The sequence below is a fragment of the Fundulus heteroclitus genome, chromosome 16, assembly GCF_011125445.2.
Source record: "Fundulus heteroclitus isolate FHET01 chromosome 16, MU-UCD_Fhet_4.1, whole genome shotgun sequence".
Lineage (NCBI taxonomy): Eukaryota > Metazoa > Chordata > Actinopteri > Cyprinodontiformes > Fundulidae > Fundulus > Fundulus heteroclitus.
Window position 1 is genome coordinate 21,217,618 of NC_046376.1, and position 14,730 is coordinate 21,232,347.

The 14,730-nt window shown below is 39.1% G+C and overlaps 1 protein-coding gene across 2 annotated transcripts in view; it reads right to left on the bottom strand.

Moving 5' to 3' along the window:
* Positions 1-14,730, bottom strand: part of mosmoa (modulator of smoothened a) — a 66,192-nt gene that overhangs the window by 31,605 nt on the left and 19,857 nt on the right. For both annotated transcript variants that reach the window (XR_004932949.1, XM_012868117.3), the window contains exon 2: positions 13,322-13,534. Coding sequence is in view for 1 of the 2 variants with exons in the window: in XM_012868117.3 (XP_012723571.1) it covers positions 13,322-13,534 (213 nt within the window). In the remaining variant the exon portion in view is untranslated. The remainder of the gene's footprint in view (positions 1-13,321; positions 13,535-14,730) is intronic.

The window sequence follows — 14,730 nt, forward strand, 5'->3', positions numbered from 1 at the left end:
GAAATGGTTCAAAAGAACTTCAGCTCTTAGTGATTTCCCCCTTTCTATCAAGGCGTTTACATAAAAGAAGCAGCCGGAATATATAATGGCAGGTTTGCTCACGATTTTCACAAGTCGACATTTTCAAAAGTCGTATAAATCAATGGGGTCATTTAACCAAAGATAAACATAGCGCATTGCAAAATTATAAAGTCCAACCTGTAATTTACCTTTTTTTTTGGTCTTATTTCATGTATGGATCTAAACAACATGATCTAAGCAAGTGAAATTAGTAAAAAGAAAAAATAGAAATAAAAAGATTTTAAAAATAAACTGAAAATGGCAGATGCATATAGATAGATAGATAGATATATAGATAGATAGATAGATAGATAGATAGATAGATAGATAGATAGATAGATAGATAGATAGATAGATAGATAGATAGATAGATAGATAGATAGATAGATAGATAGATAGATAGATAGATAGATAGATAGATAGATAGATAGATAGATAGATAGATAGATAGATAGATAGATAGATAGATAGATAGATAGATAGATAGATAGATAGATAGATAGATAATGTCTGAACAGTGTTTCACCACCTTCTCTGCCTCAGATAGCCCCTTTTATATCATCTCAGAACCAGTTAATGCAGGTAGGAAATGCTTTCCTGAGGCTGCACTTTGACAGAGTAGGAGGCATCAATTCTTAATGACCGCCTTGATTTTAAGCAAAACATTTTTTAATAGAGGTAAAGAGAAGCTGAACACAAAAAAGAGGAAGAGGTCTATTTTTACACCAATAACTTTTTTTCTCCCCAGACTGCATTTCACACGACGAATATTAGCAATATCACCCAAGGTTTTCCAGTATTGTGCAGCCCTAGTGTGCATGCGTGTACAAGCATATATACAAGATGCACTTAGATTTTTTTTCTTATGTTGAAACATTTTTCTTCCTCTTCGCGGTTTTGCTCTTTGTATTGAAAATAACATCCTCCAAAAATAGTTCAATGTTGCGGCTGTAGTGTAAAAAAAGAAAGTGTGAAAACCACTGCAGTGCAGTCTAAATAGGCTTCACAATAACTGTGGTCTTATCACCAACTGTCATTAAAATATATTAAATTTATCATATATATATATATATAAATCAAAGTGTATTGGGGAAAAACGTAAACATTCTTTATGCTACAACAAACAAACAATGCTGAATCGTCTCATTACTCTGGAAATGAACGAGGTTATTAACATTTAATACATTTCTTAAACATTGAGGCAGACATTGATTGTGGTGAGAGAAAGAAAAAAAAAGTCAGAAAAGTACAGCTCAGCATCCTTCAGCTTCTGCACACAGTTAATTTAAGTGCACTTTTCTTGATCTACTGGACATCTTAAAAGCCTAAACTGATGACACGTGGCAATTTGCGCTCTTGCTGCTGGTTAATCTGCACACTACAGCCGCTCAGCTCATATTGTTGTAGCCTCAACACGGTACCCTTCACACAGAAGGAAGGTTTCCACTTCAGGAAAAGGGGCAGTTTTTTGGGTCCCTTCTTTACCCCTAAACCCCTCTCTTTCCACTGCAACTACAAAAAAATAGTAATAAATAAATAACTGACCCCAGAAAACATTTACTGTTGTAACAACTATCAACGACTTTAAAGGAACGTAATAGCCACGACTCTACCAGATTTAACGGCTATTAGAATCAAAAAATTTTTTTTCCTTATCAACAAAATTACTCTTGTCTGAGGACAAAATTGACCTTCGCAACGACTTTCAAGCTGCACTTAAAAAGGAAAAGAAACCACCTTCAAATATTATGGTTAATAATTACCAAATGAATAAACATAGTATCTAACAGTTCATTATAGGGAGAAATATTATGAGCCAATTTCTACCTTTTGCTAATAGACTGAACATGGCGAACAAAGCAAGCCCAGTTAATTAATAAAACTAAATGAGGAATAACCAAGTCAAAAACTTTACTGTAAAATACAGTTAGAATGGATAAGAAACTATTTTCTCCCTAAATAAAGCTAAAAAAGTTGTTGGTTTCGGTTTAAATCTCATAAGCCAAGCTAATTAATATTTTTGATTGCATAATTAGGGGTTTTATGTCAAAATGGACTGAATTTATACAGTACTTTTCCAGTCACAGCAACCACTGAGAGCACTTTATACTAGAGCCACGTTTAACGCAAGAGAAAGCTGGAATCGCACCCACAGCCTTCCAGTGGCAAGACGACAACCCACTGAGCCACAGTCCGCCCCACTGATCTAATGCTGATTATGAGAAGAAAAATAAAAGCTTCCAAGTAGACAAGCGCTCAGAGAACTGGCCCGCTTCCACTGCTGCCCCCTCCTGGGACAGGGACAGAGGGCCGTGTCGGGTCAGTCTTCAGGGCACAGGACCAGCCGGATTTCCCTCCCTTCAAACAGTCTCTCTCAGAGATTTGCTAAAATAAGTTCCTGGTCTCGCAGAGCTCACCTCAAAATAGCTTGGCCCAACACCAAACCCATCGCTGCTGCAGCTCCACAGACTAGTCACGTCCCGGCAGACTCTGTCGGCTCCGGTTTGCTTGTCGGGTTAAAGCTGTTCTGCTGCGACCGACGAAGCACTCAAAAGCAACATAAAAATATCTTTATAATTATCCGGCCAGCGAGTTCAAGGGAGCGCGAAGATATTCGGTCGGCGAGAGTTCAACGTCTGCGATGTCCGAGGGCGCCACAGATGAGACGCGGGACTATCAAGAAATTATTGTTTCTTTTTCAGCCAAACAAACTGCTGAGAATCACAGGATAAAACCTCTTTGTCACTCTGAGTTTTAGGAGAATAAACATACAGCATTGAAGGTGATTACTGATAATTTGTGGACTATTACATCTAAATTAGTTCAATGGTCGGCCTTCTGATTGACAGGTCAGCAAAACTCACAAGGACCTAGCTTCATGTTTTCTGTATAAATTGAGATTTTATTTGGTCAATACAAAATCAAGCAGGTCAGCTAAATGAGAAAATAAGCACTTTTTTTAAGGACAGCTAAAGATTAAAAGGCTTTGGTTCATGAAACGCAGCAAAAACTGTTTAAGCCGCCCTGCTATCTCCAATAAAGTGACTGAGAAATATTAGGATTTAATAATTATAATTATCCGGCCAGCGAGTTGAAGGGAGCGCGAAGATATTCGGTCGGCGAGTGTTTCAACGTCTGCGATGTCAGAGGGCGCCACAGATGAGACCTGGGACTATCAAGAAATTATTGTTTCTTTTCAGCCAAACAAACTGCTGAGAATCACAGGATAAAACCTCCTTGTCACTCTGAGTTTTAGGAGAATAAACATACAGCATTGAAGGTGATTACTGATAATTTGTGGACTATTACGTCTAAATTAGTTCAATGGTCGGCCTTCTGATTGACAGGTTAGCAAAACTCACAAGGACCTATAGCTTCATGTTTTCTGGATAAATTGAGATTTTATTTAGTCAATACAAGATCAAACAGGTCAGCTAAATGAGAAAATAAGCACTTTCTTTAAAGACAGTTAAAGATTAAAGGATTAGTTCATGAAACGCAGCAAAAACTGTTTAAGCCGCCCTGCTATCTCCAATAAAGTGACTGAGAAAATATTATGATTTAATAAACGTACAGCTAATAGAAACCACGACAGCTACGTTCCTTGTTGAGGTGTGTCTTAACAGCAATCGTCGCTTCAGACAGCTCCGTGCGTTATAAATCTGTCAGACGGTAAATATATAAATAAAAATGTGAAGGACGGGTCTGATGTGATTTAGAAACATTTCTGCCACTACAAAGCTGCTCTATGAAGATTATTGTGTTTAAGCCACCAAACACAACCCTGAGGGGTCCTAATCAGCGCGGTGGTTTACAGGACCTCGTCTACATTTACAAAATACCCCTCTTGCCTAACAAATGATTGCGTAATCTGGCTGTAGAGTAAATATCATTTTAGTTCACAAAACATCAGGCTTTCCATTTTCCTGCCGTTTTTTTTCCCCAATGCAACGGGCATAATTATTGTGCAACGAGCGGCTCAAAAAACAAAGCCGATACATCAGAGAGAAGCAGAATTTCACATCAGGGCCAGAAATGCAGCTCATTTTTAACATGACTGGGAAAGATGAGTTGCATATTTAACAGAACAATTTGAATGTGACGCTTCCTCCACTTGTTTGTCCTTGTGAACATTTCTAGAAACTACATAGCAGATAGGAAATGAGCTTTTCTGAAAAGCAAAGTGTTTTAATTTTTTTTTTTTTCGTGCACCGTCGACATGGGCGGGGTAACAGTGCCACGGTATACATAAATGTTTTTAAACGCTACAGTTTCAGAACTGCTGCAAATGTCCATCATACCGAACCTGCAGAGTATATTTCTTTTCACAAGGCGCCAGAAAACATGTTGCTGCGACCAGAACTTCCTGCTGCTGAATAGAGGAGAGTAACAGAGTGAGTCTGAAAGAAGGCTGCCACACTCCTCTCTGGCTTTCAAAACACAAAATGTGGCTGTTTGGGATTATTTTTGAACGCAGGAAAAAGAAGACAGTCATGATACAAACAGTGAAGCAGCACCACTGTTTTTGGCTAGCCGAGAGAGCTGCATGTCTGGTAAGCAGCCGGCTGCAGATAGCCCAACTAGCTATTCGCCTAATTTTAGGACATGTGTTACTTAAAACGGTGCAAAACTCCAAAAAAGGGGATATTCCTCCGCTCCAATGAGTTCATATTCTTAAAAAACAACAACTTGTGACTAATTTAGCGTGCATTTACTTCATATTTTTGTCCCTGAATCCAATTCTAAATAATTTATACAAAATAAAACAAGAGAACAAGTTCATTTATCTTTAACAACAGCAGGAATTATTGTTCTATTTCAGTCCTAAATACACATCCGATTAGCCGCCTTGCTATTTCTTTGCCTTTATCCCTGTTTGTGTTGCTCAACTTGAAGCAATTTCCATTTTACAGCTGCACAATATTTTACAAGGTACCTTAAACAGAAAACCAGCTCCTTATAGACGCATTTCCTTAACAAAAAACGAAACAAAATCTTGATATGCATCTAAACAGAAAAATCTACAGAGCAGAAACGGGTAATTTAGTGCCTTTTATCTAATCGGACGTCCACTGTAACAGACATCCGCTTCATGGTCGCCCGTAGGGGATCGTGCGCCCCATAATCTTGAGGATGCGTGCATGGTCCCTGTCAGCAAAGAAATCAATTCTTAAAACTATAATTTAAAAGAGGCAACAGGCAAAGAAGACAAATGCGTTCAGGAGCTGAATACAATAAAAAAAGGAGGCTTGAATGTCCAGACATGAAGTTAATAGGGCTGGGTATCATCTAGGATGAGCCGATTCGATACGATTCTCGATACACAGCTCACGATACGATACGATTCTCGATACATAGCTCAGCTTGATTTGATTCCAATATCGATATTTATTACTTTGAATTAATGCTCAGTGATTCAATCACCAAAATCAGCCAAATATTATGTTTATGTTCTATTTATTGATCACAGACATATTAACAGGAAAATAAAGTGCATTTGCTTCAATGCATTTAACGTGTCACAGAAACCAAAAATGTGCCCAAACATCTGATTTTAGGGTCAAAGGAGCTTCTAAAATCCTATCGGCCGTTCCACAAATTCGTCTCACTCGCTCTCCTTCGCTGTGAACTGTAATGGTTGCGCTGTAATAACGCCCCCTAGGGTCTTCGGTTCTCCACAATCACTATCAAGCTATTTCTGGATAATGTTCACCTAAACTAGTGCACTTTCACATCTCCCACAGGTGCTGGGTCCCAGGTATTAAGTGTTCACTTATATACAGTAATCTTGTAATTTATTTATTTATTTATGTTCTTTCACTTTCTTTTTTCAAATATCACATTACACATGTCATCTTACATAATAATATATATGATTTAGCAATGGCATCTAGGTGTTATTCGAGTGTATCTGTTGCTTTATGTCTGTTGGTTGTGCTGTTCTTTTTGTGTCTCTTTCCAGGTGATGGAGCAGACAAAGAAGGTTTTATCATTCTCTCCCTTTTATCTCCTCTTTCTTTCACCTCTACTCTTTTTTTTCTTCTTTCACTTTTTGTTCTTCCTTTACTCTCCCATTGTCATGTCCATATAATTTGAAATTCTCCTTGCAGGAATCATAATAAAGCTATTTACAAGCATAAATCAAGTGGAGCACTATGGCGAAAGCCGTTTGCTCCACTTGTAAAAGCAAAATCTGTCGAGCTCTATCTGGCATTGAGATATCAATTCCTATTGCCATATTGCTAGACAGGACACAGGGGAAAAAAAAAAAAAAACGCCCCCTAGAGGTTGGGAGGTATATCGATATTGAAAGCCAGAATATCGATATTAAATCGTTTTTAAAAATATCGATATTAATCTTTATATCGATTTTTATGCACAGCCCTAGAAGTTAATATGCAGTTCTTCTCTAATACACTGTAAAAAGGGCACTAAGAGTAAGCAAAGTTTTCTTGAAATTTGTGGATTTTTCTTGTTTTGAGCAGCTAAATAAGACTATTTGCCAATGGAATAAGACTTTTGCACTTAAAATAAGAACAATTCATCTCCATCGTCTTATTTCAAGTGCAGGATATAAAATTATCCTATTTTAGGGGTAGAAATACTCACTCCATTGGCAAATAGTCTTATTTAGCTGCTCAAATCAAGGAAAATGCACTCATTTCAAGAAAATTTGACTTATTTTAGTTCCCTTTTTGCAGTGTAGTAAATGGCTAACAAACCAGCAGATTATAACCACCTTCTTGTCTGATCTGTGCAAATGACTAATGAGTGAAACAATGAGAAAAATGAGAAAATAAATGTTATACGGGACCTTCTGCATGTACAACTAGGTTTTGGTACGGCGTGAGGGTAATTCAGCCATTTAAAAGTGTTGTACGTTGAAGCAGGGGAATTAACCTGAGACCTTTGGTTCTCTAACCCTGTAGTTGCTCAGTCAGATCTAATCCTGCTGGATCTGAGCCGAATAAAAGGAGATGGTAAAACTGCTCTCTGCTACATAATCCATCGCTTGATTTATTTGTCCTTTTGAGTTCCTCTGTGGTGTTCTTGGCGCTTGTAAAACGTGTTTGTGTTTACAGGACAGTGAAACTTAAGATCCCAAAGTGGGGTCATTCATAAAAAAAATGTTTTTTGCAAAAAAATATATATAAACCTGCATGAGACTTGGCAGGGAAAGAAAATACCGTATTTTCCGGACTATAAGTCGCAGTTTTTTTTCATAGTTTGGCTGGGGGTGCGACTCATACTCTGGAGCGATTTATGTGTGAAATTATTACACATTTTAACCGGTATATCATTACACCTGTTATTTTCACACCAAACTGCAAGAGTGCGCTCTAGGCCTGTGTTGAATCAGACGTAAGCGACGTAGAAGCGGAACTGCCGCATCTTCTACCTCCGGAGTTAACGGAGTTATTTGAAAGTGACACCAAGGATGAAGATTTCACTGGATTTTAGTTATTTGGAGTGACACGGGCGCTTTTGGTTAACTTCTTTGCATGTTATTTATGCTATAGTTATCTGAATAGCTTTTAATACGTTATGTTAACATACCAGGCACGTTCTCAGTTGTGTCATGTAGCGTAAGCTAACCGTACAATTATTCAGCCTGTTGTTGCCTCCGTTCTATTTTTATTTAAAATTGCCTTTCAAGATGACATGTCTGTTCTTGATGTTGTATATTATCAAATAAATTTCCCCCAAAAATGCGACTTATATATGTTTTTTCCTTCTTTATTATGCATTTTATGGCTGGTGCGACTTGTACTCCGGAGCGACTTATAGTCCGGAAAATACGGTAACCACCTGAGCATTTGTGCAAATCCTAAGGCTGTTTCTTCTTTTTGTGTCTGAGACATCAGACACAAAAAGACAAGCTTGAAGCTGCCGCTTGAAGCTGCCGCTTCCCTCAACTGACCGACCAATCAAATTCCACCAACCCACACAGCTTTGTACAATCAGCCCAGGCACAATGCATGTCATGGATGAGTTATTGTGGAGTGCTGCAAGTGCATCTATACAGAAACCTTGTCTGTGGGAGAAAAAAAAATTAAGTTTTATGGATGAAGGGGAAAGAAGGAGGGCTGTGGTTACATTGTCCACCTACTCAATTCAATTCAATTCAATTCAATTCAATTTTATTTATATAGCGCCAAATCATGAAACATGTCATCTCAAGGCACTTTACAAAGTCAAGTTCAATCATATTATACAGATTGGGTCAGATTATACAGATTGGTCAAAAATGTCCTATATAAGGAAACCAGTTGATTGCATCAAAGTCCCGACAAGCAGCAGTCACTCCTGGGGAACCGTAGAGCCACAGGGAGAGTCGTCTGCATTGTACATGGCTTTGCTGCAATCCCTCATACTGAGCAAGCATGAAGCGACAGTGGGAAGAAAAACCACCCATTAACGGGAAGGAAAAACCTCCGGCAGAACCGGGCTCAGTATGAACGGTCATCTGCCTCGACCGACTGGGGTTACAGAAGACAGAACAGAGACACAACAAGACAGACAAACAAGCACAGAAGCACACATTGATCTAGTAATCTGTTCTACATTAGATGGTAGTAGCGGGTGAGCCGTCTTCTCTGGATGATGTCACAGTTAACAGAACGCCAGACCAGGTGTACCTACTATGAAGAAAAAGAGAGAGAGCAAAAAGTTAAAAGCTGAAATGACGACAGTCATTTCAATGTAATACAATGCAAAACTGGAGAACAGTAGACTGAAGAACAGTAGAAATCAGTAGAGTGAGAAAATTAGACCCTGATGTCCTCCAGCAGCCTAGGCCTATCACAGCACAACTATAGAGATAGCTCAGGGTATGAGCCACTCTAACTATAAGCTTTGTCAAAAAGGAAAGTTTTAACATTAGTCTTAAAAATAGATAGGGTGTCTGCCTCACGGACCAAAACTGGGAGTTGGTTCCACAGGAGAGGAGCCTGATAGCTAAAGGATCTGCCTCCCATTCTACTTTTAGAGACTCTAGGAACCAGCAGCAGACCTGCAGTCTGAGAGCGAAGTGCTCTGTTAGGAACATACGGGGTAATCAGAGCTCTGATATATGGTGGAGCTTGATTATTAAGGGCTTTATACGTTAGAAGGAGAATTTTAAATTCTATTCTTGATTTAACAGGAAGCCAATGAAGGGAAGCTAAAATTGGAGAAATATGATCCCTCTTGTTGATTTTCATCAGAACTCTTGCCGCAGCATTTTGAATCAGCTGAAGACTTCGAACTGCATTTTGTGGACTTCCTGATAGTAAAGAATTACAATAGTCCAGCCTTGAAGTAACAAATGCATGGACTAGTTTTTCAGCATCACTCCTGGACAGAATGTTTCTAATTTTGGCGATATTCCGGAGGTGAAAAAAGGAAACTCTGGAAACCTGTTTAATATGGGATTTAAATGACATGTCTTGGTCGAAAACAACACCAAGATTTTTAACTTTATTACCAGAGGCCAAGTTAATGCCATCCAGATTAAGGGATTGATTAAGAACTTTATTTTTTGAAGACTCTGGCCCAAAGATTACAACTTCTGTCTTGTCAGAATTTAAATGCAGGAAATTTAAAGTCATCCAGCTTTTGATGTCATCAAGACATGACTGCAGTCGAAGTAACTGATTGGATTCATCAGGATTTATGGATAAATATAGCTGAGTGTCATCAGCATAACAGTGGAAATTAATCCCATGCTGTCTGATAATTTTGCCAATCGGAAGCATATATATAGTAAATAGAATTGGTCCAAGGACTGAACCCTGTGGTACTCCACAAGTGACCCTAGAGTTTGAGGAAGATTTATTATTAACATGAACAAACTGGAATCTGTCCGACAGATAAGATTTAAACCAGCCTAATGCTTTTCCCTTAATCCCTACAGTATGCTCAAGTCTTTGTAGGAGAATATTGTGATCAACTGTATCAAATGCAGCACTGAGATCTAACAGGACAAGTATAGACACAAGTCCATTATCTGAGGCCATGAGAATATCATTAGTGACCTTCACCAGAGCTGTTTCAGTGCTATGATGAGCTCTGAAGCCTGACTGAAACTCCTCAAGTAGGTCATTACTTTGTAAATGTTCACATAGTTGATTAGCAACTACTTTCTCAAGAATTTTAGATAAGAAAAGAAGATTAGATATAGGTCTGTAATTTACTAACTCATCTTGATCAAGAGATGGTTTCTTAAGTAAAGGTTTAATAACAGCTACTTTAAAAGCCTGTGGTACATATCCATTTACCAAGGATACATTAATCATGTCTAAAATAGGACCACTGATCAGAGGGAATACCTCCTTAAACAACTTGGTTGGGATTGGGTCTAACATACAGGTAGAAGGTTTAGATGAAGCTAAAATTTTAGATAGCTCAGAAAGCTCTACTGCTTTTAAACAGTTCAGACACTGCGCAGGTTCTAAGGATTCCTCCAATGCTGCCTCACTTACTGAGGATGAGGTAATCATGTTTGGGAGGATGCCAATTATTTTATTTTTAATGGAATCAATTTTATTTATGAAGAATCCCATAAAATCATTACTGCTAAGAGCTAAGGGTATGGATGGATCAACAGAGCTGTGGCTCTGAGTAAGTTTGGCAACTGTACTGAAGAGAAATCTAGGATTATTCTTATTCTCCTCAATTAATGATGAAAAATATGCTGCTCTAGCTCTGCGAAGGGTCTTGTTATACAACAATAGACTGTTCTTCCAGATTAGGTAGGATTCCTCTTGGTGTGTAGAGCGCCATTTTCTCTCCAATTTCCTAACATTGTGCTTCAAGGAACGCAGCTCTGAATTAAACCAAGGAGCCAGCTTCCTGTGAATAATCACCTTCTTTTTCAAGGGAGCTACATTGTCTAATGCAGAACGCAATGACGAAGTCATACCGTTTACAAAGACATCTATTTGTGAATTGGAAGAAACAACATTGCTGCTATCTGCAGGGCATTTCTGCAATACGGAGGATATTAAAAAGGGGACAGACTCTTTAAGTTTTGATACAGCATTATCCGATAAAGATCTACTATAATGGAACCCTCTTTTGGGGGTGGAGAACTCAGTTAGATTAAACTCAAATGTTATTAAAAAATGATCAGATAGGACAGGGTTGTGAGGAAATACTGTTAATTCTTCACAATCAATGCCATATGTCAGAACAAGGTCTAAAGTATGGAGCCGAGAGTGCGTCGGTTCATGCACATTTTGAGCAAAACCAATTGAATCTAGGATAGTTTTAAAGGCTACACTAAGGTTATCACATTCTGTGTCAACATGGATGTTAAAATCACCCACTATAATAGCCTTATCAGTATTTAACACCAAATCAGATAAGAAATCTGACAACTCATCCAAAAACTGAGTGTAAGGGCCTGGTGGACGATACAAAACAACAAACAGAAGAGGTTTTATTGCTTTGCAGCTTGGATGAGGGAAACTGAGGGTTAAATGTTCAAAAGAACTGTAGTTATTAATTGGCCTGGGACTAATTAATAAATCAGACTGAAAGATAGTTGCCACTCCTCCTCCTCTTCCCACAGATCTGGGAATGTGGAAATTTGAATAATTGGAGGGAGTTGACTCATTTATACTAACGTAGTCCTCTTGTAGCCAGGTTTCTGTGAGACAAAACAAATCAATCTGTTTATCAGAAATCAATTCATTAACTAACAAAGTCTTTGGAGGGAGAGACCTTATATTTAATAGACCACATTTAATTGTTTTATTTTTAGGTTCAAGGTGAACCGTATTGATTTTTATTAGGTTTTTATGATTTGTTCCTTTTAGATAAGTTTTTGATCTGTTAAGTTTTGGCCGTGGGAAAGACACCGTCTCAATAGGATAATGGATGGGTAACAGTACAGAAGCTGCAGAGAGGTGTGTTAAACTACGGCTCTGCTTCCTGGTCTGGACCCTGGATTGTCAGCATTTAGGAGGACTAATAAATCCGGCCAGATTTCTAGAAAGAAGAGCTGCACCATCCAAAGTAGGATGGATGCCGTCTCTCCGGATCAGACCAGGTTTTCCCCAGAAAGTTCTCCAGTTATCAATGTAGCCCACGTCGTTTTCAGGACACCACCTAGACAACCAGCGGTTGAATGATGACATGCGGCTAAACATGTCATCACTGGTCAAATCAGGCAGGGGACCAGAGAAAATTACGGAGTCCGACATTGCTTTAGCAAACTCACACACCGAAGCAACACCAACTTTAGTGACCTCCGATCGGCGTGATCGGGTGTCATTACCGCCAGCGTGAATAACAATCTTACTGTATTTACGCTTATCCTTAGCCAGCAGTTTTAGGTAAGATTCTATGTCGCCCGTTCTGGCCCCTGGCAGGCATTTAACTATGGTCCCTGGTGTCTCTAGTGCCACGTTTCTGACTATTGAGCTCCCAATAACCAGGATCGGCTTCTCAGCGGGTGTGTCGCTGAGTGGGGAAAATTTATTTGAAACGCAGACGGGTCGGTGGTGAACTGGGGGCTGAAATCTAGAGCTATGCTTCCTACGAACTGTCACCCAGCCGGCCTGCTTACCCGGCTGCTCGGGTGCTTCTGGAGGACCACTAAGTGAACTAACGCTAGGTCTATGTGGCTCCGCGCTAGCAGAGGGGCGGCTATCAGCTGGTCTTTCCATAGCACGGAGCCGGGACTCTAATTCTGACACCCTCGCCTCCAAAGCTACAAAAACACTACATTTATTACAAGTACCATTATCACTAAAGGAGGCAGAGGAATAGCTAAACATCTGACACAGAGAGCAGGAGATAAGGGGAGACTTAGTCAGAGACGGAGAAGCTGAAGTAATAGTAGGAGAGGAAGTCATTGTGGAGCTAAGGCTAGGCTAGGCTAAAGCTAGGCTAGCGCCCTTCTACCACGCCAAGAGAGCAAACCGTGAAACACGAGGAGTTCCCAAGCGTGATGTGCAGCAACAGAAAATGTTTTAAAAGTGCTTATGTGTTAGAAACAGATGTTACAGCAAAGAGATTAAAGATAAAAGCGAGAGAATCTGGAGCAACAAACCGTTGCTCACGCAGTGAAAACAGGAAGTGATACAATACGCCTTACCGCAAACAGGAAGTGACGTCAGTCAGAGCCGTCAGTCAGCACCGAACAAGAAGCATTCCTCTGCAAGCCAGCTTACAAACTCAGGAGGAGTACATGCATGCATACATTTTCTTAAATAATTCAACTTAAGACTAGTTCACAGGGGAAAACCATTTAATTCTTGTTTTGTTCACTCACTGCCAGTGAAGGCGATCCAGCGGGCATACTTGGTGGCTTCTCGACGCCAATGCGACGCAACTAGCAGTCCGCAGGTGACCGTGAGGGATATGATGCCCATGATGATGAAGAAGAGCGTGGTGACCCACTCAGGGGGCAGCCGCGGCGGGATGCAGGTCCGCTCTCGTCCGTGGATGGTCTGACACTGCCGGACAAGACCGACTGTGAGGGCACCTGGAGAGGGAGGATAAAACATGAAGCCGCTTGCTTGAATTCACTCATAGTATTATAAAATAAAACAGAAATATAGCGTTACAATCTAATCCGTACCAGTGGGGCTCAGCTTTTTCTATTAACATTATAGCTGCTGAGGATGTAAGTCATCTGATTAATAAAAAAAATAGCATATCTATGTGTAAATACAGCTGCTCTTTTAGGGCCTCGTAGGTTTTAAGAGAGCATTATGAAGACCAAGGAACCCTCCAAACAGGTCAGGGATAATGTTTTGGAGAAGTTTAAAGAATAGCTAAGAAAAGCTTTATTGATCTCACATTGGAGAAATTTACTTGTCACACATCGGCATATATATATATATATCTATATATATATATCTATATCTATATATCTATATCTATATATATCTATATCTATATATCTATATATATCTATCTATATATATATATATATATATATATATATATATATATATATATATATATATATATATATATATATATATATATATATATATATATATATATATATATATATATATAGTATCAAGAAAAGATTAAATAAAAATACAAAGGAAATAAAGCAAAGTTTTTGGGTGACTATGTACATTCAGGGTGGCTTATATACAAACAAAAGCTTAACACCCAAATCAACTTTCTTTTGCTCATAAAATGTATAAATTAGGCCTTAAGGGCCCAATGTTGCACAGTAACATCTTTATGTTACTATGCAAATTTAGACATAGAAATTTCAGTGTAAACTTGTTTCATTTTGCAATATTTTGCCTAAAACCATCATATTGCTGACCTCTTTGGGTTGGAGGGTGGCTACTCAAGTACATTTTTCCCGTTGGTTATAAACGGTACAGCTTGGTTGAGGTCTGCATCGCAGCCCCACGTTCGGGTATAAAACCATCTCACTCATTCCCATGGTGAGTAAAGAGTCGAAACCGCAAGGATTAATCAATTAATCGCATTTCGTTTTGTTTTATCGGTTACTGCTTTAAACGTCAGCAATGATGCCGCTGACATCACTTCACCGCTCAGAAACTGCACCCATTCTGTCGGCATCGGCCAATCGCCTTCAGCCAGCGGCTCGAACTGATGGGGCCCAGGCCCGCTGAGCTCCACAAAGCCTCCTTCAATTCAATTCAATTTTATTTATATAGCGGCAATTCATGAAGCATCCTTCAACCT